This window comes from Dendrobates tinctorius, unplaced genomic scaffold (assembly GCF_039654945.1).
Source record: "Dendrobates tinctorius isolate UK_male_01 unplaced genomic scaffold, ASM3965494v1 ptg000129l, whole genome shotgun sequence".
Taxonomy (NCBI): Eukaryota; Metazoa; Chordata; class Amphibia; order Anura; family Dendrobatidae; genus Dendrobates; species Dendrobates tinctorius.
The window spans coordinates 42,509,553-42,536,677 of record NW_027361797.1 but is presented as its reverse complement, the minus strand read 5'-3'; the positions used below and the strand labels follow the sequence as shown (position 1 = coordinate 42,536,677).

Below are 27,125 nucleotides of genomic sequence, written 5' to 3'. Positions count from 1 at the left end.
ATCTTACGTTTCAGAAGCAGAGTGACTCATTTCGCCTTTGGGTGAAGAGTCGCTCTTTAATTAGCTTATGTTTTTCACATTGGCTACTAAACTGGGTTAATTAATTTTAGAAAAGGAAAGATTTTTTTTTACGTCAGTACCGGCATTTTCACCATTCCCCAGACTCGAAATTTCAGGATTAACATGCTAAAAAAAAAATTGCATAAAAACAAAGTGGATAATCCAAGTCTGCTCCTAGAGGGCCCATGTAGGTTATTATTTGGCTTCAGTCCCAGGGTAGCAATTGATTACGGCAATCTTTGAAATTAAATGGAATGCTAATTAGAACATCGTATACCTTCACGATTTCAGTTACAGTCTACTAACAACCAATCCATCACAGACCAGAGCAATTTTCTCTGTAGGCCCCCTTCCTGCTATGTTCTTGGACCCCCTACGGACAATCCAGTGTGGACCCTTTTCGACGTGCTCCTAATTACCTGTAAGCAACAGCACGGGAGCCTTTGACCTGACACTACACCGCCTCTGGGAACTGCCATGGTTAATTAGAAAGGTTCCATCGAAAAGCAGAAGAAAATGAGAAAAATTTTGTATTTTTAAAATCCGATAGAATAAAAAACGAAAAGTAATTTAGCGTATTTTATATCGAGTCTCAAGGAACCTCTTCAGCTTCTTGAAATATTCCGACAGCTAAAAGGAAACATATTTTCACGCAGCTTCGAGATTTCGAGTCTTGGCAGTGGGGATGCACCGCTGGGCATGTACGCAGTGAATTTCAGTGGGTTTTTTTAAGGTTGTATGTGTTTGGATGGCAGAACAATTGTGAATCTGTATTGATTTCCTCTTTCTACAGCTGTGATACAAGGAAGACACCCTTGCTCCATTCAGATGACAGCTTGCTTTATTAAGGAATGTTGTCACTTTAGCCAGAGGGTGGTGTGAGGAGCAGGAGGAATCAGAGCTCAGATTGTGCTACATTCTGCACAGCAGCTTCTAGGGAAAGCAGGTTGTATCCAGAGATGCTGGCTTCCACATGCTCTGCCTGCTCCTACAATGGGCTACTGCAGCTAGCTGGGAGCTGAGGAGGCCAATAAACTCTATTGAAAGGTTGCCAGACCAGAAAAGATGGAGATGCCAGCAGATCTGGAAGAGGAGATCAACCTGCAGGATAACAATTCCCAGATTTTTCACAACTTTTCTTCTTTTGGTAGGTAGTTGCATGAATGGATTGTATTGCAGTCTGGGTTCACTGTCCTATATTCCTGTATCTCTGCAGTTTTGGTCCATAGCTAGTTCATATTGCTCATTTTACATTGTGTGGCTTATGAGACTTTGCAAGGGATAGTGGAGATGAGTCTTGACAGTGTAGAAGAAATGAGTTTGTGGTTTGTTGCAAATCTTGTGATTATTTTGTTACATAGGACTGCAGGAAAAAAAATATACTATAACTATAACTAGTCCTCTTCCTCTCTGAAAAGACAAATTTAATATTTCCCAGAGGAGCACTGCAAGGCTTAAAAGTCTTCTCGTCTTGGTATGTCAGGCTTGACATGTCATTCTCCGCAAGGAAATAAACAGATAAATGACATCTTAGGTTGCTCTCACTTTGTGTTTTCTCTGCAAAAAGTCACATTACATTTTTTTTTTTAAATCACAGCACAAAACACTGTTTTGACACAAAAAAAAACCGCACCGTGACCACAGGATCAGTTTATGTGGTGTTTTAGTATGTGGATTTTGAAGTAGATTTGCTTCAAAATTCACATCGGAGAGTATTTTATTTATTATTTATTTTACTCACTTATATAGCGCCATTAATTCCACAGAGCTTTACAGACATTATCGCCACTGTCCCCATTGGGGATCACTATCTAGAGTATTCAAAGGGTATCTGAAGCGGTTGGATATTGACACGGAACTTGTGAACATACCCTTTGATGGCTGAAGGAACATTAATTCAACCATTTGTCGGTAGAGCTGACAATCTAATTTATATGCTATAAGCAAGCACAGGTTACTATGAGCTATTTTAGAGAGAAGTCCTATGTATAAGGCTGCATTCAGAAGATCGTGTCCAAATTTGCGTTAAAAAATGGATCTGTGAAAAAACGAATAGCACGTGGTTGTTCCATTTTTTTCTCACTCCTATAGAATTTAATGGCTGAGTCTGATTTGCAAAAGTGAGTCAATATAGGATGTGTTTGAGTTTTTCTTGGATTGGGAGCATAAACCCGTAAAACATGCAGAGGTGTAAAATACCCCATTGACTTAGGAGGAAAATGCTCACGTGATAACCATTTACTTTGATTTAGGAGGTGAGTCCTAAGGCTCTATGTAATGGAGTTATTGGCACATCTGCTATCCCCTCTTTCTCTCCAGGACTAGATGTTATGTTTAGTATTGGTAGATAGATGCTGTTACTATCTTTGCTGACAACAGTGCTCGAAATTTCACAAATACGTACATGTGAATGGTACCGAGAGCTGTGTTATGCTGAGGAGCATCTCTAGGTTATCATGTGGGATTGCCTCTTGTAATTCCCTCAACTGTAAATGAGAATTTCTCTGTGATCATTGAGTGTTCTGCTCGGGAATTTACAATCCTATTCTCTAAATGTCCATCGTCAAGAACCTTCCTCATTTTACTACATGTGAACCAGAAAGTGAAGCATGTAGGTTTATATGCAGTGCTAGAACAAGGCATTTTGGTGTCTTGGAAAAATAAGGCAAGTGTCCCCCCATTCCTTCCCAACCACCATAAAATTATTTCTGAACACTACTTATGATTGGGTCAAGGGTTTAATAGGAACATTTCGGCGCTACACCTGAGTGTCCAGTGGTTTACTCACCTCTTCACACACCAACATTGTCTTTGCCCCAATCACTGGTCAACAACTAGGCTAACCTCAGCTGAATGTGTGGCTCCTGCCGCATGGACTATTCGGAACAGCAGGAGCATGGCCACTTACACACCTGCTTATATGGAAAGTCAGGGTCAGCCTCACACTCGCAGCAATACCGAATATATGCACACTTATAGTCACACTCATTATATTCACTTAGTTTTGACAGCTGACATCACTACAGACCCCAAAACAAACCTCCTAAACAGCTACAGACACCAGACCTGACCCATCAAACTAATACAGATCCCCGACCAGATACCCTAAACTAATACCGTACATACCCCAGACTAGACTGCCTAAACTAATGTAGACTCCAGGCCATCCAAATCTAGACAAAACCCCTAAATAGAGACCCCAGGCCAGACCTCAACTGACAGAGTCCTCAGACTAGTTCCCATACTCTTAGGCGTCAACTCACACTACTGTCTCCAACTCTTTGATGGCTCCTTTGCTCTGCCCTCTGGCTTTAGGACCAGTATACAAATGGTTGTGTGACTTTATCCCTGCATATCTCCCTACAGTATGTCCCCATTCCCAAGCACTGGAAAAAAACCGCACTCCACTTAAAACTGTGAGAATAAGTAACATGTTACTTAAAGGAGCTGTTCAGTACTTTTATATTGATGTCCTTTCCTTAGGATAGATCATCCATATCAGATTGGTGGCTCTCCCATGCCAATCAGCTGTTCCCGATGCCGGACGGATATGTTCAATACTGGAGAGGAACAGCACAGCTTTGTTTACTGTATACCAGTTGCAGCGGAGTGCTGCAAATCCATTCCCTTTCATTCAAATAGGGGTGGATGTGCACAACCTGGCCGTGACCACCATACAGTTGAAGGAGCTTTGCTGTGCAGCAGGAACAGTTGATCGGCGGGGGTGTAAGGTTTCACACCTCCATCTATCTGATATTGATTACCCATCTTAAGGATAGACCATTAATATAAAAGTACTAGACAACCCCTTTATTCTCATGTATTCCACACAGATAGCATCATTTAGCGGGACTAAGCCTAACCCTTGGTTGGATCCACGGTACATCCACTGGAAAGATCTGAGACCCTAAGGGTATGTTTCCACTGTCCGGAATCCCTGCGCTTTGGATGTAATGGATACCTCGCTCCGCCCAGAGCGCCGCCCCCTGTTTTATGCACGTTGATTCAGCATGTGTTCACTGGACACATGCGGAATCACCGCATCCTATTCATAGACTGTAGTATTTTTCTTGCGGAGACAGAGCGTCTCCGCAAGATAAATAGACATGTTGCGGTCTTGAAAGACGTGCTGCATGTCCGGTTGCGTAGGGCTGCCGAATGCGGCCGTGCACGCATAGTTGAGACGGAATTTCATAAAATCCCCTCCGCTATGCTGTAATATCTGGATGCTGCGACTGTACGCAGCATCCAATCTACAGAAAATACTGAAGGATTCCGGCCCAAGGAAACAAACTCTTACTTGTTCTGCACACATTTGAGCTGTTAGAGTTCACTGTACACCATAGTTTTGTAAAGATTATTGCTATGATTCATGGAAAAAAAAATGCAATAAGGTTTGTAATTACTGTTTTTTTTAAAACAAAAATTGGACCTCAAATCCTTGTTGCAGGCATCACCTTACCATTCTTTCTGGCCAAATTTACATTCAAAAGTGGTAGATTTTTGTTATGACATTTAAAATTTTGGCATTTAGTCCACCACATTGGAGAATAATTACTTTCTTGCATATGATGAGAATGACAAAGGGAAAGGACAATGCAGTGGACTGGAAGTAGAGGGTAAAAATCTCAGTGAAATATGCTTAAAAAATTTTCAGACAGTACTCACTTCATTTAGTTTTATGCTTGTCTAAGGGGCAGCTGTAAGTTGGGTTGCTTAGGGGCATAACAAGGGGTGTGGGGGTCTGGAAAGATATCAGGCAAATTTGGTTGAATTTGATGGACACGCTTTTCTTCAACTGAACTACTCATGTAACTAGATATAAGTTTAGGACAAGAAACTGCGACGTCATAAGAGTCTTCAGTTTTCCAAATCTTTTCTAAATTGGCATACTAATCTGACGGAGAAAGGAGAGTAGATATTCTGTTGGAATAATATGAAACTTCAGGGAGAAACCAAGAAAAAATATATATCTACATTAAACAATTACATATATATAAAGTATATGTGGCGCCCCTGAGGCTTCAGTCGCCACAGAGGTACTGCACCTTCTCCTAAGGTGTAGTGCCCCACCATCCAGGTAAGGTGGGAACTCCTGACCACGCTCCACACCTGCATTCCACACACAGGATAGTTCTGTGGGCCCACCTAACAGCTACAGGCTGGGGGTTAGCAGAGCACCCCTCGTGGAACCCTGCTTTGTAACACGAGATGTGCTGGGAGGCGGGTGGAGTTAGATGATATAAAAGAGAGGGAAGGTGTAGGATTTCAGTTCAGTCTGGGACAGACCCAGAAAGAGTGCAGTCTGGGAGGGACCCAGAAGGGGTCAGTCTGGGGAGAGACCCAGAAAAGAGAGCAGGCTGACAGCAGGTCAGCCTGAGAGGAGCTCAAGGCGGAGGAAGGCAGTCAGACAGGAGAGGCTGAGGACTGGTCTTAGTGGAACGAGCTTCTCAGGGAAGGAAGAGAAGGAGAAAGAGACGTAGACTGAAGACTACAGATTCCATAAGAGAGAGATAGAACAGATCGGAACGAAGGAGAAGGAGAACAGAGAGGAGGAGTGGGTTGGATAGGAACCCTGCCTTTAGATTCTCAGAGCAAAGGCCGGGGCCCTGTCCCCGAGGTTGATTTGATCTTTATATCCGGCAACAGACACCGGAGGAGTAGTGAGCCACTAACGCCTTACTCCCACCATAGACTTGGGACACAACAGCGAAACGGATAGAGAGCCGGGACTCAGGAGAGGAGTCCCCGAAGCAGGCTACAGCTGTCTGTCATACAAGTAAAGACTAGGAACACCTAGAGAGAGGCATTCCAGGGTAACTAAGCACTGGAGTGCTTCGCACCTAAAGGCGCATTTGAGAAGTCGTTCAGTGAAGGTACATATTGGCGGAGTGTGGAAGGGAGAGTCCTGTCCTGCCTGGACGTTGACTGGAGCCCTGACCTGGAGAACACAGTACGGAGGCAGGCAGTGGTGTGAACTGCAAACAGTGAGTAAAGCTTTGGAACCGCATACTCTGGTGTCCTCCAGTTATTCCCGCATTGCTATACCTGGGTAACAACATCTACACCATCCTGTGCCTCTCCTCATCCATTGCACCTACACTGCCCTGGGACTACAGCTCCACCTGTGGGGAGCTATAAAAATTTCTGCTGCACCACACCATCAGTCCCAGAGGATCTGTACGCAGCGTTGGCTAACACCTCACTTGCCAAATACCACGGGTGGCGTCACGAACTATACCAATAAACTCTAACACCTTTAACACCACCGCCATTGATTTGGGCACCCAGGGCCACGGACCGGGTTACCGCTGCTGTGACACATTCCCCTGACACCGGCCCGGTACCGAGTACCCCACAGCCCTGGGAGGGCGACCCATATATATATAATATTATATACAGCTCTGGCAAAAATTAAGAGACCACTGCACAGTTTTCAGTTTTATAAAAATCAGCTTCTCTACATGTCTGACAGCCATTCCATTCCAGTGTCAGTTGAATTCCAACCAGAGTACACCTCATTCTACATAATGTGCTTCTGATTAGGTGATCACCTGAACCAAATCTTATTTAACGAAGGAACGTATAAAAAACCCTGCCGTGGTGTTCACAGTCCCTTGCAATAGGACAAGCAGGATGGCAAAACAAGTGCTAGTAATATCCCAAAAGTAATGGGAATGAAAAAATAACTTTTAACCATGCCAAAGGAGTTGAAAAGAAGAGTTTTGAGTGAGGAAAAGAAGGACTCAATTCTGGTTTTACTAGCAGAGGGATACAGTGAGCGTCATGTTGCCTCTATTCTTAAAATTTCTAAGACAGCAGTCCATTACAACAAGGTCAAGCAGCAGACATCGGGGACAACAAAGCTACAGACCGGCTGAGGGCAAAAATGACTTTCCACTGACCGGGATGACTTTCATCTTATTTGAATGTCACTCAGGAAGCACATGATGACATCAAGTGACCTACAAAAGGAATGGCAAATGACAGCTGGGGTGAAGTGCATGGAAAGAACAGTTCATAACAGGCTCCTAGAGGCAGGCTCAAGTCATGTAAAGCTAGAAAAAAAGCCTTTCATCAATGAGAAGCAAAAGAGAGCCAGGCTGAAGTTTGCCAAAGAGCATAAGGATTGGACCATAGAGGACTGGAGTAAGGTAGTCTTCTCTCATGAGTCTAATTTTCAGCTTTATCCAACACATGGTCATCTAATGGTTAGACGGACACCTGGAGAGGTGTACAAGCCACAGAGTCTTGCACGCACTGTGAAATTTGATGGAGGATCGGTGATGATCTGGGGATGCTTCAGCAAGGCTGGAATTGGGCAGGTTAATCTTTGTGAAGGTTGTATGAGTCAAGCCGCATACAAGGTTATCCTGGAAAAACAGTTGATTCCTTTTGCTCAGGCAATGTTCCCCAACTCTCAGGACTGTTTTTTCCAGCAGGACAATGCTCCAGGCCACACAGCTAGGTCAATCAATGTGTGGATGAAGGACCATCACATCAAATCCCTGTCATGGCCAGCCCAATCTCCAGACCTGAGCCCCATTGAAAACCTCTGGCATGTAATCAAGAGGAAGATGGATAGTCACAAGCCATCAAACAAAGAAGAGCTGCTTAAATTTTTGTACCCGGTGTGGCATAAGGTCACCCAAAAGCAGCGTTAAAGACTGGTGGAAAGCATACCAAGTCGCATGAAAGCTGTGATTAAAAATCATGGTTATTCCACAAAATATTGATTTCTGAACTCTTCCCGAGTTAAAACATTAGTATTGTTGTTTCTAAATGATTATGAACTTGTTTTCTTAGCATTATTTGAGGTCTGCAAGCACTGCATTTTTTTATATTTTGCCCATTTCTCATTTTCTGAAAATAAATACAAAATTTAGTGCTTGGAAATTCGGAGACATGTTGTCAGTAGTTTATAGAATAAAAGAGCAATTTACATTTTACTCAAAAATATATATATAAAGAGAAAAATCAGACAAAATGAAAATTTTGCAGTGGTCTCTTAATTTTTGTGAGAGCTGTATATAAATATAAGCAGTTCAATATTTGATAATGTACACATTGGAGACCGAAAAGCACTTACTCACCTTGGAAAGTAAAAGTGCCATGAAGGTACAGTTGGACGGAGCAGAAAGCGTAAAGCAAGCTCTCATCCTTGTATTATGGCTTTCATAAAAGGCACACAAGTGTGTGTTAATCTTTTTTTTCAACTTAAAGTGCCTTTATGATCTTGCAAAGGGCATCTTACGCCATCAATGAGACCTTTATGTACACACTGTATTAAAGGCGTATGAAAAGCTGTGTGAATAACGACTCCGGACCCTGAAGAATTAAGCCACAGAGTCCAGTTAATAGCTGCCCTACTAATGAACAGAACATTAAGTGCAATCATTTAGATTAGTACTGACGTTCCTTGGTTCTGATTATAAAAAAACAAACAAAGCAAAGCCTTAAAGCGTAACCGTCGTTTTAACCCCTTACCTACAATTGACGTAATATTCCGTCCATGTGACCATGGACCTAATTACCATGGACGGAATATTACGTCATCGCGATCAGCGGCGCCCACGTGGTGAGCGCCGCTGATCGCGGCCGAGTGTCAGCTAATTATCATAGCTGACACCCGGCACAATGTGTCAGGGGCGGTCACGGACCGCCCCCGACACGTTAACCCCTTGCACACCGCGATCAAACGCGATCGCGGTGTACCGGGGGTTAAAGGGAAGCATCGGCAGGGAGGGGGCTCCCTCCGTGCTTCCCTGAGCCCCCCACGGCAGCGCAATGTGCAGCGCTGCTGCGGGGGGCTCTTTCCCTACAGGCCCCCGGATCCAAGATGGCGACGGGGGCCTGCAGGGAGCTGACTTCCTCACTGCCTGCAAAGCGCAGGCATGAGGAAGTCTGCAGCAGTGTCTGTGACAGATCGCTGATCTGTCACAGTGATCTGTGATGTGACAGATCAGCGATCTATCACAGGACAGTGATGTCCCACCTGGGACAAGGTAATAAAGTAAAAAAAAAAAAAAAAAAGTGTTAAAAATAATTAAAAAAAAATCGCTAAATAAATCAGTAAAAAAAAAAAATATTCCCCAATAAATCCATTTTTTCAAAATAAAAAAACCCAAAAACAATAAAAGTACACATATTTGGTATCGCCGCGTCCGTAATGACCTGCCCTATAAAACTGTCCCATTAGTTAACCCCTTTAGCGAACCCCTTAAAAAATAAAAATAAAAAACGAAGCAAAAAATAATGATTTATTATCATACCACCGAACAAAAAGTGCAATAACGCGCGATCAAAAAGACGCATATAAATATGCATGGTACCGCTGAAAACATCATCTTGTCCCGCAAAAAACGATCCACCATACAGCATCATCCGCAAAAAAATAAAAAAAGTTATAGCTCGAAGAATAAAGCGATACAAAAATAATTATTTTTTATATAAAATAGTTTTCATTGCAAAAAACCGACAAAACATAAAAAAACGACCTAAATGAGGTATCGCTGTAACCGTACTGACCCGAAGAATAAAAACGCGTTATTAATTTTACCGCACGCGGAACGGTGTAAACGCACCCCCCAAAAGAAATTCATGAAACGCTGGTTTTTGTTCATTCTGCGTCCCAAAAATCGGAATAAAAAGCGATCAAAAAATGTCACGTGCCCGAAAATGGTACCAATAAAAATGTCAACTCGTCCCGCAAAAAATAAGACCTCACATGACTCGGTGGGTCAAAATACGGAAAAATTATAGCTCACAATATGTGGTGATGCAAAAACTATTTTTACAATAAAAAGCGTCTTTTAGCGTGCGACAGCCGCCAAACATAAAAACCGCCATAAATCGTAAATCAAACCCCCCGTTATCACCCCCTTAGTTAGGGAAAAATAATAAAACTAAAAGAAAATGTATTTATTTCCATTTTCCCGCTAGGGTTAGGGTTAGGGTAGGGTTAGGGCTAGGGTTAGGGTTAGGGCTAGGGTTAGGGCTAGGGTTAGGGTTAGGGCTAGGGTTAGGGCTAGGGTTAGGGCTAGGGTTAGGGCTAGGGCTCAGATTAGGGTTAGGGGTGTGTTGAGGTTCGGGTTGGAGTTATAATTGGGGGTTTCCACTGTTTGGGCACATCAGGTGCTCTCCAAAGGCAACATGGCGTCTGATCTCAATTCCAGCCAATTCTGCGTTGAAAAAGTCAAATGATGCTCCTTCCCTTCCAAGCTCTGCCATGTGCCCAAACAGTGTTTTACCCCCACATGTAGGGTATCAGCCTACTCAGGACAAATTACAAAACAACTTTTGGGGTCCAATTTCTCCTGTTACCCTTAGGAAAATAAAAAATTGGGGGCAAAAATATAATTTTGCGGAAAAAAATGTTTTTTTTATTTTCACGCCCAGGCGTTATAAACTTCTGTGAAGCACTTGGGGGTTCAAAGTGCTCTCCACACATCTAGATAAGCTCCGTGGGGGGTCTAGTTTCCAAAATGGGGTCACTTGTGGGGAGTTTCAATAGTTTAGGTACATCAGGGGCTCTCCAAACGCATATGACACCCGCATACCAATCCATCAAAGTCTGCATTCCAAAACGTCACTACTTCCCTTCCGAGCCCCGACGTGTGCCCATACAGTAGTTTTCTCCCACATATGAGGTATCAGCGTACTCAGGACAAATTGGACAACAACTTTTGGGGTCCAATTTCTCCTGTTACCCTTGGGAAAATAAAAAAAATGGGGACTAAAAGATGATGTTTGTTGAAAAAATACGATATTTTTATTTTCACGCCCAGACGTTATAAACTTCTGTGAAGCACTGGGGGGTTCAAAGTGCTCACCACACATCTAGATAAGTTCATTAGGGGGTCTAGTTTCCAAAATGGGGTCACTTGTGGGGGGTTTCCACTGTTTAGGTACATCAGGGGCTCTCCAAACGCAACATGACACCCGCAGACCATTCCATCAAAGTCTGCATTCCAAAACGTCACTACTTCCCTTCCGAGCCCCGACGTGTGCCCATACAGTAGTTTTCTCCCACATATGAGGTATCAGCGTACTCAGGACAAATTGGACAACAACTTTTGGGGTCCAATTTCTCCTGTTACCCTTGGGAAAATAAAAAAATGGGGACTAAAAGATCATGTTTGTGGAAAAAATACGATTTTTTTATTTTCACGCCCGGACGTTATAAACTTCAGTGAAGCACTGGGGGGTTCAAAGTGCTCACCACACATCTAGATAAGTTCCTTGGGGGGTCTAGTTTCCAAAATGGTGTCATTTATGGGGGGTTTCTACTGTTTTGGTACATCAGGGGCTTTCCTAACGCGACATGGTGTCCGATCTCAATTCCAGCCAAAAACGTCAAATGGCGCTGCTTCCCTTCCGAGCTCTGCCATACGCCCAAATAGTGGTTTACCCCCACATGTGGGGTATCAGCGTACTCAGGATAAATTGCACAATATCTTTTAGGGTCCTGTTACTTTTGGAAAAATAAGAATTGAGGGTGAAAAGATCATTTTTGTGGAAAAAATATGATTTTTTAATTGTACTGCTGTACGTTATAAACTTCTGTGAAGCCCTTGGGGGTTCAAAGTTCTCACCACACATCTAGATAAGTTCCTTGGGGGGTCTAGATTCCAAAATGGTGTCATTTGTGGGGGGTTTCCACTGTTTTGGTACATCAGGGGTTTTCCAATCGCGACATGGTGTCCGATCTCAATTCTAGCCAAAAACGTCAAATGGCGCTGCTTCCCTTCCGAGCTCTGCTATGCGCCCAAATAGTCATTTACACCCACATATGGGGTATCAGCGTACTCAGGACAAATTGCACAATAACTTTTAGGGTCCTGTTACCCTTGGAAAAATAAAAATTGGGGGTGAAAAGATCATTTTTGTGGAAAAAATATGATTTTTTAATTGTACCGCTGTACGTTACAAACTTCTGTGAAGCCCTTGTGGGTTCAAAGTTCTCACCACATATCTAGATAAGTTCCTTGGGGGGTCTAGTTTCCAAAATGGGGTCACTTGGGGGGGTTTCCACTGTTTAGGTACATCAGGGGCTCGCCAAACGTGACATGGCGTCCGATCTGAATTCCAGCCAATTTTGCATTGAAAAAGTCAAACGGCGCTCCTTCCATTCTGAGCTCTGCCATGCGCCGAAACAGTGGTTCCCCCCCACATATCAGGTATCAGCGTACTCAGGACAAATTGCACAATAAGTCTTGCAGTCCAATTTCTCCTGTTACCCTTGGTAAAATAAAGAAAATTGAACCTGAAGTATTTTTTTTGTGAAAAAAAGTTAAATGTTCATTTTTTTTTTAATATTCAAAAAATTCCTGTGACGCACCTAAAGGGTTAATAAACTTCTTGAATGTGGTTTTAAGCACCTTAAGGGGTGCAGTTTTTAGAATGATGTCAATTTTGGGTATTTTCTATCATATAGACCCCTCAAAGTGGCTTCAAATGTGAAGTGGTCCCTAAAAATAAAATGGTGTTGCAAAAATGAGAAATCGCTGGTCAATTTTTAACCCTTATAACTTCCTGACCAAAAAAAATTTTGGTTCCAAAACTGTGCTGATGTAAAGTAAACATGTGGGAAATGTTATGTATTAAGTTTTTTGTGTGCCGTATCGCTGTGATTTAAGGGCATAAAAATTCAAAGTTGGAAAATTGCGAAATTTTCAAAATTTTCGCCAAATTTCCATTTTTTTCACAAATAAACGCAAGTTATTTGAATGCAATTTTACCACTAACATGAAGTACAATATGTCACGAGAAAACAATGTCAGAATCACCGGGATCCATGAAAGCGTTCCAGAGTTATGACCTCATAAAGGTACAGTGGTCAGAATTGTAAAAATTGGCCCGGTAGTTAACGTGCAAACCACCCTTGGTAGTGAAGGGGTTAATGATAAATTATTATTATTATTAATTAAAATTTTATAAATCAATAGAACACATGAAAATAAGAAACTTTGTAATATATCTTATCACACAAATCTGCTTCTCTCTTCGCCAGGACTGATTATTCCTTCTCAAAATTGTACTTTCATGGGTAAAATCTGTGTTCAGTGAAGACAGATTTTTACATTACTGAGATAGGAAATGACAGTTCCCACTAATAAAATTCTACGTGGCGGAAAGGAGGGAGGAATAGAGAAGAGCTAGAGGTAGGGCACCTTCCCTTCTCCTCGCCCTCCAGTCTACATGGAAACTCATCAGTAGCAACTGATATCTTATATCTCAGTAATGTAAAAATTTGTCTTCACTGAATACAGATTTTATCTGTGAAAGGACAATTTTTATAATTCTGAGTCCTGAGGATATGTATCACCGTATATAATGTATTTCATAACCTGTAGATACCTAGAGCTGATCGTTGACCAGCCAAGCATCGCTATGACCCTACATAGGCTTGTCCTGATGTCTTACTTGTGCTACCATGTTAAGACGCTACAGTGTATCACTTCTTGTCTTTATTCACTAAATATCTTGACATATGTATGCTTGGTGAAGATAATATATATAAAAAAAGCCATAGTGCAACACATTGTAGGCATTTTTCTAACCCATTATCTTTCTCATTACAGATCCTAGTGGCAATGTCGCCTATGCCAACGTAATAATGCCAACTGTTTTTGGAATTATTTGCTTGCTGGGAATTATTGGCAACAGTGTCGTCATCTATACCGTCTTCAAGAAATCCAAATTTCGGTGTACCAGCAGTGTTCCTGACATATTTATTATCAACCTTTCAGTGGTAGACTTACTCTTTCTTCTTGGGATGCCCTTTTTGATTCACCAACTTCTTGGTAATGGTGTTTGGCATTTTGGAGAAACCATGTGTACACTTATTACGGCATTGGATACCAATAGTCAGTTTACCAGCACATATATACTCACAGCCATGTCTATTGACCGATACCTTGCAACGGTCTACCCATTTACCTCGGCAAAGTACAGGAAGCCACCTATAGCCATCATGGTCATTTGCATCCTGTGGGTGCTGTCTCTTCTAAGTATCACTCCGGTTTGGATGTATGCTAGACTTATTTCCCTTCCTGGTGGAGTTCTGGGCTGTGGCATCACTCTTCCCAATCCAGAAAGTGATATTTATTGGTACACCTTGTATCAGTTCTTTTTGGCCTTTGCCATCCCATTTGCTGTTATTTCATTAGCTTATAGGAGAATTCTGCTGAAAATGGCTTCCTCAGAAGCCCTCACGGCTCAGAGAAGCTCCAGGATAAGGACTAAAAAAGTGACGAGGACAGCTATAGCCATCTGCTTGGTGTTTTTCATCTGTTGGGCTCCATTTTATGTACTGCAAATAATTCAACTAGTCATGGACCAGCCTACACTAGCGTTTCATTATGCTTATTGTGTGGCCATCAGTATGGGCTATGCTAATAGTTGTATTAACCCCTTCATCTATATTATCTTGTGTGAAACCTTTAGACGTAGGTTTATTGTTTCTGTCCGACCAGCAGAAGATCTTCCACCAGGCAGGATCAGGATGAAGTTTGGCACAGATCCTCCATCAGGTAGTGGTCAACCATTGCTTCACCTTGTCCCAGTGTCTTCTGGTAGCTAAGGAAAAGGATTTATAAAGTGACTCCAATAAACCTTACTACAGGAACATCTAGATGCATCGTGGTGAATATGACGATTATGCAGTTGTGTAACTATAAAACACCTTGCCAAGGAATTGGGCGATATTCTTTGGCCCATCATCTGTTTAGATTGCTTTACATTTCATGTAAAGATAATTTATAGGCAAGTGACATTTATTGTGTTTATTGGCATATCTTTGCAAGATTTTGCAGCTTGCACTTTCAGCACACTGTGAATGTAAAATGTCTTCACTTATGAAGAGCCCATTTGGATTTTGCAACTCTTACCCTGAGGTTTCTTATCTGTGCACTTGACATGGCTACAGCATAACAAATGACTATTGATTTTTTTTCACAGCTGGTAAAAATGTATTTTTGAAGTTGTTTATTCTGTTTATTTCACGGTAGCTGAGCTACAGCAATCTGTCATATTTGAGATAGGAGAAAAAGCAAGTGTATGTAATGTACTGGAAGCTATTAAACATGTATCGATGGTTATCTGAAGGTATTAGGCGTCTGACAAAGGTATTAAAGCTCCCTGTTTCATTAAAAGACAATACTAGAGATGAGCGAGCACTAAAATGCTTGGATGCTCGTTATTCGAGCTGAGCAATTCCTAATACTCAGATGCACGTTTTGAATAATGAGAGTCAATGGGAAATCCAAGCATTTTTCTGACAGACCCTACAAGGAGGTCTGGGGGGCAGTGAAAATGTTGAAATGGATAAAAAAAGTGATGAATAGAAGGCACACAGCATGAGGAAGACCCCTGGAAGCATCTCTGACGCCCAGATCACTGCTGAGAACAGGATTATCACACTTTTACTCCACTTTAAGGACTGACAATGAAATACTAAAAATTGAAGAGAAATTGGAGTTTACAGGAAAAAAAAAGTTAAACATTCTTTCCGGTATAAGACTTGTTTATAAGGCCACATTGAAAAAGGAAATTTTTATTAAAACATTGGAAATTTCAGTGTAATTAATTTATGAAGGAAGCAAGAACTTCCAAAAATTAGATAGAAGAGTGACTCAGATATACACTGTATTAGACATAAAGGAGGGCCTCATACACATTCTGTTCTTAGTGTCATGTGGTACTCCTAGACTTATAAAGGCTATGCCAAAAGCCTGCCAAAAATTACAAGTAGGGTCATCCATACACCCTTGAAGGCACCAACTGTAGTGCCTCATTCCTATATTATAAACAAAGTGTCGCTGTGTTACTCACACTCATAAAAGCTCTGCACACAGTGCAAAGCCAGATAAAAATTACAAGCAGTGTCATACATAGACCCTTGAAGACAATAACTGAGGGGCCTCATTCAAGTATTGAACATTAAGAGCACTTTATGTGCTGCTGTCATCTGATAGTGTGGAAACGTCATGGCTAATCCAGGCTTTGTTAATTTTCATCAGAATGAGCCTGTCAGCATTATCTTTTGACAGGTGAAAGCTCCTGTCTGTTATGAGTCCCCCGGCAGCACCAAAAACCCTCTCAGATAAGAGGTTAGCGGCAAGGCAGCACAATACCTCCAAGGCATAGAAGGATAGCTCATGGCAGTTGTCCAGCTTTGAAAACCAAAATTAGAAGATCGCAGTGGAACTAGCGAGTGCGCTGGTTTGGTTGGCCATGTATTGCTTGACCATCTTTAAAAATGTTTCCCTCGTCAAAAATTCCCAGTCACCAGGCCTTGGACACTGGGAGGGTGTCATGAAATTGGTCCAGGCTTTTGACAGTGTACCCCTGTCTCTGCTGTTCTTGGTGTGTGCCTCCTTCGTCTCTCCTACTTGGTTGTGCAATGAAGCTTGACCCCTGCCGCTAGCGTTGTCTTATCAGAATATTTTCAACATATTTTCCACAATGGATTTCTGGTATAGCACCATTTAGTATGCTTCTCCGCCTCAGGAAGAAGAGATGCAAGGTTGTCTAGCAGGGTGAACAACCAGTACTCTTTCTTTGGCCAAGATGATATAACCCGAGGGTCACAGGAAAGGCAGCGGTACATAAAGTCGGCCATATGTGCCAAGCTCCCTACAGCCAACACTTCCCTGTCTCCACTATAATGATGACTCTCCATCTCCTCGTCCTCCTCCTTCTCTTCCTTCTCAGCCCATTCAGGTAGGAGAGACAGGGTGAATCTTATGTGGGTACTAGTCTCTTGTTGATATGTATCACTAACATATTTGGGTAGGTTTTCAGACACTGCTGAACTTCTAAGTTGAACATGTGGGCCAAGCATTATACATGTGTGAGCTTGCCAAGCTTCTCATCCGCCACTGGCCATTATCACACATGACCATATCTGGTTGTAGGTTCACAGCAAGAGCCACAGATCTGTCTGGTGTGTTATTCCTTTCAACAACTCTGGGGCAGTGTGCTGTTTGTCTCCTAGACAAATTAGCTTCAGCAGTCTGTTGCCACTGCTTCACTAAGGCAGTGCTGTAGAGCTTCCGGCTGATGAGGACAGCGTGCTCTGAGATGACAAATGAGAGATGGAGGATGAGGAGAAGCAGGAAGGGGTGCAAGAACTGGTGCAGGAGGTGGAGGAAACTCCGATACAAGTAGGGCCAGCAATCCTTGGCGTCGGTAGCACATGTGCCGTGCCAAGGCCTGACTCGGCCCCAGCCTCCACAAGGTTAACCCAGTGTGTCATCAGGGAAATGTAGCATCCCTGGCCACAAGATTTTGTCCACATGTCAGTGGGTCAGTGAGTTCGTCATCCACAACCTCGTTTTGCACCGCCACACCCTGGTTGTCCAGACTTGGTAACTTTACAACAAGATGACTTATTGGCAACCGTGTCACATCATCTACTTCCTTAGACAAAATTTTCAGCTCCCTCACTATCATCTTCTTGTGACCGTGGCTGCTCTATCTTTTGTGCATCACTAAGCAGCATGTTCTCCTGTTACTCTTGAGATGAGAGGCCACAGTCACAAAATGATGATGTAAAGAGCTCCTCAGAGTGTCTTAGTGTGGGATCACTGATGTCCTGGGAATTGACATGGTGGCAGGAAGGAGGATCAGGCTGAGGATTGAGCTGTACAGACTGTTAGATGGTGAGACTGGACAGTGTGGAAGACTAGGTGGTGCTAGCAAGCATGTTTGAAGCATTATTTGATATCCAACTAACCACCAGTTCACACTGGTCTGGCTTCAGAAGTGGTGTCCCATACCTCCCTGCAAAGTGGGACAGGAAGCTATGTGTCGTGGATGGGTATGTTTCTTGTGCTCTAGCAACAGGTACAGTCGCACCCGCCCCACATCTTCGGTGTCTGCATGCACCATTATCAGCACTTCCACTTTACACCTTACGCATTTTCTAATTGCTAAGTCTCTGGAATCCAAGTTTCCTTGATTAATTGAAAACACATTTTTTTTAATAAAAAAAAAATTGGGTCACTTGCAGCGGGAAAAATGGGTTTAAAACCACCGTAAAGCCAGTTAAACTGTATGAATAACAATACAGTGAATTAAAAAAAAAATACAAATTTGGTCATCTACAGCAGGCAAAGCATTTTTTTTCTCAAGTTTAAATCCACTAGAATTTAAAACAAAGCCAGTTAAACTGTATGGATGACAATACAGTACAGTAATTTTTTCACAAAAATATATATATACATTTAGTCAATTGCAGTTGGCAAAGTTTTTTTTTTTTCTTTTTTAGATTAAAAACACCGTAATTTAACACAAAGCAGGTTAGATTGTATGGATGACAATACAGTCAATTTTTTCACAAAAAAATAAATATTTGGTCACCTGCAGCAGGCAAAGTGTTTTTTTTATATTTAAAAACACCGTAATTTAACACACAGAAGGTTAAACTGTAAGGATGACAGTACAGTCAATTTTTTCACACCAAAAAAATGTGGTCACCTGCAGCAGCTATATATTTAAAAATGAACTGCAAAGCCCTAAGCCCTGCCTAGAGGCTGTATTCAGTCACTCTCCCTGCTCCAGCAGCTGTCCCTAGGCTAAATACAGGATGTATCGCATAGAAACGGCAGAGCACAAGGTTAGCCCTTAAGAGGACTTTTGGTATGGAGGTTCAGCAACAGTGTCACCACTAGAGAACTCTGATTCCTGAAACTGTGCATACAAGCCTGGACAACTACTCTCGCCATCTAACCAGAACTGTCCCTGAGCTGTGTAATTGCGTCAGTGTGCCGAGCATGGCGGCACTGGTCCTTTTATAATGTCTGAAGAGGTAATGCAGCCAGCCAATCACAGTAATGCCACTAACAAGATGGCTATGACATTACAGTGACTGGCAGGTAATCTCTGCATGTTTATTGGCTGTTTTACAGGTGCCAAACATGCGGGGCGGGGATTCGAGCATTACATTTGAACACCAGGCAATGCTCGTCAAGTGCTGATCACATCTGATCACCCAGATACTCCAGTGATATTCGAATCTGTTCACTTATTACTAGACAATACCAATTTAAGGACTGAAACATGACCAAAGGAGTTGTATGGTTAGATTAATCCCATTCCTTAATAGTAAACTGATCAAAGGATGTTTCCAATGAACAGTTGTAATTCGTATTCAATTTCCTTGCAGCGCATCTACAGGAGGAGTGAAATATTACACAGTTCTTTTTTAAATCAATGGGATGTCCGTATAACAAATGAACCCCTCTCTATCTTACTAATGAGAGTCCTGAATGTGTAATCATCATCTATTAATTCAGAATATTCTAATAAGGTAAATTAAAACAGTTTTTTTTAGCCCAGATTTTTTCTTGGAGCTTATCCAAACATTAACAATTTCTATACGTACTGCAAGGAAAATTTATCAATCACTTTGCTCCAATTTTGGAAAATTATGATGTATGCCATAAAAATAATCTGTGATTTTTCTTGCCAAATTTAATAAGTGTCATGAAAGGCCATGTTCATCAACATACTCTAGTAGCCATAGATTTCAGTTTCTGTCTTGAGGACAGTCCAAGCCCGCATTTTAGGGCTCATACTCATCTGCAAAGAAAACAGAAGAGTGCAATCCGATAAATAATCAAATTTCACTCTGACCAATGTTAATCTATGAGTCCTCAGATCGAACTGAGAAAAAAATTACAGCAGGCTGCGATTTTCCTTGTATCTCAGACAAGACTCGCCAAAGCAAGTCAATGCATGTGATAAAAAAATTGCACGCAGCTCGGAACATGCTAGTGCCACCTGATTATTGCATACCCATGTTCTTGAAAACCCGACATTTCACTTGCTGAGTACAGTAAAATCACAGCGTGACAAGTCAGAATAGAATAGGTATATACAGTAGGGAAAACAAGTATTTTATACACTGCCAATTTTGCAAGTTTTCCCACCTACAAAGAATGGAGAGGTCTGCAATTTTTATCGTAGATACACTTCAACTGTGAGAGACAGAATCTTTAAAAAAAAATCCAGAAAATCACATTGTATGATTTTTACATGATTAATTTGCATTTTATTGCATAAAATAAGTATTTTATACAATAGAAAAACAGAACTTAATATTTGGTACAGAGGTCAGACGTTTCCTGTAGTTCTTGACCAAGTTTGCACACAGCGCAGTATGGATTTTGGCCCACTCCTCTATACAGATCTTCTCCAGATCTTTCAGGTTACGGAGCTGTTGCAGGACAACATTGATTTTCAGCTCCCTCCAAAGTTTTTCTATTGGGTTCAGGTCTGGAGACTGACTAGGCCACTCCAGGACAATGAAATGCTTCTTACGGAGTCACTCCTGAGTTGCCCTGGCTGTGTGTTTTGGGTTATTGCCATGCTGGAAGATCCAGCCATGACCCATCTTCAATGCTCTTACTGAGGGACGGAGGTTATTGGCCAAAATCTTCCAAAACATGACGCCATCCGTCCTCCCTTCAATATGGTGCAGTCGTCCTGTCCTCTTTGCAGAAAAGCATCCCCAAAGTATGATATTTCTGCCACCATGCTTCACATTTGAGACGGTGTTCTTGGGGTTGTACTCATCCTTCAAACATGGTGAGTGGAGTTGACACCAAAAAATTCCTGTTTTGGTCTCATCTGACCACATGACCTTCTCCCATACCTTCTCTGGATCATCCAGATAGTCATTGGTGAACTTCACATGGTCCTGGGCATGTGCTGATATGAGCAGGGGGACCTTCCTTGCCCTGCAGGATTTTAATCCATGACAGTGTAGTATGTTACTAGCAGTAATGTATGAGACTGTGGTCCCAGCTCTCTTCAGGTCATTGATCAGGTCCTCCTGTGTAGTTCTGGGCTGATTCCTGACCTTTCTCAGAATCATCCTTACCCCACGAGGTGAGATCTTGCATTGAGCCCCAGACAGAGGAATATTGACAGTCATCTTGTGTTTCTTCCATTTTCTAATAATTACGCTAACAGTTGTTGTCTTCTCATCAAGCTGCTTGCCTATTTTAGCTCATCTCAGCCTAGTGCATTTGGTCCCTGGTGTCCTTACAACAGCTCTTTGGTCTTGACCATGGTGGAGAGGTTGGTGTGGACAGGTGTCTTTTATACAGGTAATGAGTTCAAACAGGTGCAATTAATACAGGTAATGAATTCAGAGTAGGAGGGCTTCTTAAAGAAAAACTAACAGGTCTTTGAGAGCCAGAATTCTTGCTGGTTGGTATGTGATCATATACTTATTTCATGAAATAAAATGCAATTGAATTATTTAAAAATCATATTTTTCCTTTTCTTTCATATTTTCAGGGTTTTTTTAATTCTATCTCTCAAAGTTGAAGTGAACCTACAATAAAAATTACAGACCTCTCCATTCTTTATAGGTGGGAAAACTTGCAAAATCAGCAGTGTATCAAATACTTATTTTCCACCTGGGAAACATAGAATAGATAGACATAAAGCTGTCAGTGACATATATAATTATAACAGTGCGCATGTAGCTTAATGTACAAGTTTTTAATTAAGCTAATAATTTTCTGAGAAAATGGTGAGGGATTCCCAGCAGAGGGAAAGCAAACAGCTATGGGCTTATAGTCTGAGAATGGGTAATACCTATGTAGCTTCACAGATCATGGCTGTATACCTAGCCTTTACTGGATATTAAAATGGGGGACCCCTCCAAAAAAAAACCTTGGTGTCTCTCCTATAATTAATAGCCAGTATAGGCTAGACAGACAGCTGTCGGCTAATATTAATAGGCTAGGAAAAGGCCTTGGATTTTGGCACCGTCCTAGACTAAAAACATTAACCCCCAGCCCCCCCAAATATGACGTATCCAAAAGATGTGTCAAATCTGGCACTTACGCCTTGCTATTCCCACTTGCCCTGTTGCAGTGGCAATAGGGGTGATATGGTTGGGGTTGATGTCACCTTTGTATTGTCAGGTGACATGAAGCCTAGGGGTTAGTAATGGAGAGGTGTCTATAAGGCACCACTGTTATTGACCCCATAGTCAAATTGTTAAAAAAACACCCAGAATAAAGCCCTTTATTTTAAAGAATGACACAGACTCCTTTATCGAATTGAAATGAAACAAAAACTTATACTCACCTTTACACCCAATCCATTGTCCTCTGTAAAAAAAAATAAAGCAACAAAATACTCACCTGTCACCAACATGAAGATAATAATCCATTAGTCCATAGCAGACTCCAGCTCTGCTACATGTTCTTGTCACACTCAACGCTGGCATGATGCGAGTGTTCAGCATGTCAGGAAGAAGAGACACTGAGCTGTGCGTGATTGCGCATCTCAGTGCCTTGCGCTGATGTCAAAAAGATGAGTGGGGTTCATATTCAATGAATTCCTTTCATCTCACTAAAACACTGTGAGCGTGAGAAAGTTCTCTCACTCGTGCTGACAGAACCGTCATTGGCTTCAGAACCAATTCACTCCTTTCACCTCAATGACGTCAGTGCGAGCACCTTGAGAACTTTCCCACGGTGCTCATGCTGACATCATTGAGGTGAACAGATTTCATTGGATATGAACTCCTCTCACCTATCTGTTGTCACCGTGAGTCACTGAGCTGAACAAACACGTACAGCTTAGTGTCTCTGCTTCCTGCCATGCTGAATGCTCGCATCATGCCAGTGTTCAGCATGCCAAGAAGAGTTAGAGTCATCTGCAGACAAAATGGATTATCTTCCTGTTGGAGAGGGAAGGAATATGGTTGGTTATTTTTTAAATTGTTTCACAGGGGACATGGGCTTTGGGGGATTATCAGGGGACAGGAAAGGATTATGTTGCTTTATTATTTTATTTTTTCACAGGGGACATAGGCTTCAATGGATTGGACGTAAAGGTGAGTATAAGATTTTTCAATTTTTAATTCAATAGAGGAGTCTGTCATTATTTCAAATAAAGGACTTTATTCAGGGTTTTTTTATTTACTATATATGGGGTTAATAATGGGGGTGTCTTATAGATGCCTCTTCATTAATAACCCTTGGGCTTCATGTCAGCAGCCAATACAAAGCTGACATCAACCTCCAACTATCACCCCACTTGCAATTGCCACAGGATATGTGGGAAGAGCGAGGCTAAGTAACAGATTTGGCACATCTTATGGATGTGCCATTTCTGGGGTGGCTGAGAGCCCATGTTTTTAGCCTGGGAGGAAGCCAATATACATGGCCCCTTCCTAGGCTATTAATATCAGCCTGCAGCTGTCTGCCTAGCCTTTGCTGGTTATTAATTATAAGGGACCCTACTTCATTTTTTGGGGGGTCCCCCCATTTTAATAACCAGTAAAGGCTTAGTAGACAGCTATGAGCTGATATTAATAGCCTGTGAAGCTTCATGTTTATTACCCTCTTCCCTGGTATAAACATCAGCCCCCAGCTGTCCGCTTTCCTTCTGCTGGTTAAAAAAAATATGGGAGATTACATGCCATTTTTTTCATAAACTAATTTTAGCAATAAAATACATGTACAGTAAGCTACACACGCAATGCACTGATTATATATCTCACTCATATATTTATATCTATCTATAGAATTACTCCAAGTGAAAGCTCATGTTAAAGTCGCATTGCATACAGATTGCATTTGCATGTCAATCGGATGCTAGGTTATAAAAATTAGATTGTGCTCGTATGAAAATCACACGCCACTTGCATGATACTTGTCCGACTATTCAGGAACAATATCGGATCGTTTTTTGTTTTTTTTTACGGTAATGGGTATGAGCCCTTACTCCAATTAATATTTCTTTGAGTCCTTTTAAATCTCCCCCTACCTTTTTTTTGTACTTTTTTGTCTTTCAAGTTTTCCCAATTCCCAATGTAATTCGACTCTGCTCACTTCTGCTTCAGGAGCTGAGTGCCGTCAGTGACATCGTGTCTACAGATGTCTACTGGGTCCTGTGCACAAGCGGCAGGTATTGTGCATCTTTACTCTTTCAGTAATTCTGTGCATATGTGATAGATATTGCATACCTGTGTTACCTGTATTTTTTGTTAGACTAGGAAAGGTGTGTGATAGTTGGGTCACCCTCCCAGGGCTGTGGGGGTACTCGGTACCGGGCCGGTATCAGCGGGATGTGTCACAGAAGCGGAGACCCAGTCCGTAGCCCTGGATGCCCAAGTAATGGGGGAATGTAATGGTTTGAATGAATAGTTCGTGACGCCACCTGTGGTGTTCGGCAAGTGAGATGTTAGGCCGACGCTGCATGCAGATCCTCTGGGGCTGGTGGTGTGTTGCAGCCAAGATGGTAAAGCTCCCCACAGGTGGAGCTGTAGCCCCAGGGCAGTGTAGATGTGGTGGAAGAAGAGAGGCACAAGCGGTGTAGAAGCTGGTACCCAGATGTAGCGGGGCTGGATGCGTTGGCGCAAGAATGAATGGAGGACACGAGGGCTTGCAGTTCCAAAGCTTTACTCACAGTCTGTAGTACACACAGGTGCCTGCCTCCGTGTCGTGTCCTCCGGGTGAGGGACTCAGTCAACCTCCAGGCAAGATGGAATGCTCCCTTCCAACGCTCCGCCAACATGTGCCTTTCTGAACGTCTCCTCTATAGCACCTTTAAGTGTGAAGTACTCCCAGTACTGAGTTACACTGGAGTGCCTCCTGACAGATGTTCCCAAGAACTCTACTTGTACAGCAGACAGCTGTAGCCTGCTTCGGGGACTCTCTACTCCTGAGTCCCGGCTCACTATCCAAGCTGCTGTTGTGCCCCCATGTCTTAGATGGGAGTAGTGCATTTACAGCCCACTACTCCACCGGTGTCTGCTGCAGAACCATTAGTGTCCATACAACCTCGGGGACCGAGCCTCGGCCTTGCGCTTAGAACTTCTAGGCAGGGTTCTTCCTCTCACCCATGTCATCTCTGTTCCCTTTTACTCCTTTGTTCCGTTCTAATCTCTCTCTCTTATGGAAGATCAGGTTTCAGTTCATTGTCTTTCTCCTTTCCTTTCCCGTGCCAGCAGACCCAGGTCACTTAGGTCTGCTGCAGCACCTCCTTCCTCCATCCCTCTCTCAGGGATCTTCTTTCCTCACTCCTCTCTGAGTGGCTTCCTCTCCTGGACTGACCTGTAATTCTAAACCTTCCCGCTCTTTTATGTATTCTCAACTCCACCCGCCTCCCAGCCCATTTCGTGTTCCAAGCAGGGAACCACCAAAGGTGCTCTGCTACTCTCCAAGCAAAGAGCCGCAATGTGGCTTTGCTGAACTACTCTGTTGTGTGGGGTGCGAGTGTTGGAGCGTGGTCAGGAGCCTCCAACTTACCTGGATGGTGGGGCACCACACCTTAGGGGAAGGTGCAGTACCTCTGTGGCGACTGAGCCTCAGGGGCGCCACATACCCCCGTTAAACACAGCACATCTGCGGGCTGCAAGTTAAACAGAGTTAACAATACAGGAACATACAAAATTTTGTAATGCTGAATGAACATGTCTTATACTAAACTTCCCAATGTGGGAGGCACTCATTCTTGAACGTTGAAAACAATTCTTGATTAACTATCTAAAATCTTACGTCAAAAGTGCAATTTTCAATACAATACCTAATTCAAAGTGCTATTGTCTGTTACTCACTATTGCTTCAGTATTCTTCATCAACACATTTCTTTCCATCTTTAGTGCACATTGTCTACTTTCTTTTAACTCTGAGTGACAACCGTGGTGCCTGGTTCATCACCTACATTTTCAATTCTTTATTCTTTATTCAAATCTCTCATCTCTCTACCAAAACATTCCTAATTCTATATAAAAGCCATTTCCTAGTTACTAATACTCTTATAAGACACATCATTATCAAATACTTCACATTAAAAATTTCAACAATTCTTGTAAGTGCTGGACACCACTCCCAGCCGGGATCTCTTGCAGTGTCCTTTGATTGGAGTCATACTCCAGATGAGGTAGACCTTATCTTCGCAAAGTGTCTATGTAAAACCAAGAGAGGGCACCTAAAGAGGTGCAACTATTTACAATAGCAGTTCTGGACCATTCAGTGTTCATGATCTCTGTAGTTCAAATGGGAAGGCTGCCAACAAAACAGGGCAACACTGGAAAACCCAAAACTAAAACAGAATAGAAAACAAAGCACAACTGTGCAAATACCCTCCTGGGTAACGAGAGTTAGTTCAAGAAGCATCTTGACTAATGGTTATCCCCTCCTGGGGTTTCTGAAAACTGGTTCTCTGGGCTGCTGTTTCCAGTGGAGATGCTTTGGGTGTCTTCATCTTGTTGCTGGTTGTTTGCTAAGTGCATGTACTCTGCCTCCCAAAGGGAGAGATAGGGACTGGTCGGGGTAATTGAAAGGGCCATGGAAATGTCAACTGCCTGCGAGGACGGCATATCCGCTACCACCGATGGCACTGCTGCTGCTGTCGGTGATTCAGCCGGTGTTGACGCTGCTACCTCGGAGTCCGATTCTTTTGTGTCCATCGGGACCTCAGCCAGCGGCACTGCGGTCGGGGATCGCCGGCGGAGGTCAATTGGGCCATCCCTATTCGTGGGTTCTGCTCCCAAAACTAGGGTCAGACCTGGAGCGGTAATCATACCTGGCGCTCCCAGCCGCGGTTCCGGCTCCGGTACCTGGTGGTGGACGGCGGCAGCCGCAACTCCCGCAGTTGTTGATGGGGTGGACCGCAGCTGGATTCGGGCAGGGGCAAGACCGGTCCCTGCCGGGGTCGTCGGTGGAGGCCGGTGCAACCGTGCCCGGTCCAGACGGGGATGCGGTCCCGGCCCTCCGTTCTGCTCCAGAGCCCTCATATATCTCCTCCGGACAGGGCTCATCCAATGGCAATATCGGTTGTAAGGTGGTGGCGGGCGCTGCAGAGGATGTATCAGCAGTCGCAGCCTCTGCAGGGGCGGCCTGGGGGCGAGTGACTTCTCCTCCCGTTCTTCTGACTTCTCTTTCCATCATGGCGTTCTGGCGTTCTTCTTCCTGTCTCGGCCCCTTTCCCGCCACTGGCTTCTGCCCCTCCTTCTTGGGGTGGCGTCTTCTTCCAGCGCCTCCATACCAAGCCAGTATACGAACCCCTCGGGGGGTGGGCCATGT

The 27,125-nt window shown here is 42.9% G+C and overlaps 1 protein-coding gene across 1 annotated transcript; it reads left to right on the top strand.

Moving 5' to 3' along the window:
- Nucleotides 1-933: 933 nt before the first annotated feature.
- Nucleotides 934-15,639, top strand: LOC141047754 (melanin-concentrating hormone receptor 1-like). The gene is made up of 2 exons (XM_073543023.1): nucleotides 934-1,207; nucleotides 13,644-15,639. Exons 1-2 carry the CDS (start codon nucleotides 1,126-1,128, stop codon nucleotides 14,642-14,644), a joined length of 1,083 nt encoding a protein of 360 aa, XP_073399124.1. The 5' UTR covers nucleotides 934-1,125; the 3' UTR covers nucleotides 14,645-15,639.
- Nucleotides 15,640-27,125: the final 11,486 nt, after the last annotated feature.

What these genes read in the sequence shown, in the direction of transcription:
- LOC141047754 (XM_073543023.1), top strand. Translation starts at nt 1,126, where the DNA reads ATGGAGATGCCAGCAGATCTGGAAGAGGAGATCAACCTGCAGGATAAC. An exon ending in TCACAACTTTTCTTCTTTTG is followed by an intron (nt 1,208 to 13,643) that starts GTAGGTAGTTGC and finishes TTCTCATTACAG; the next exon opens with ATCCTAGTGGCAATGTCGCC.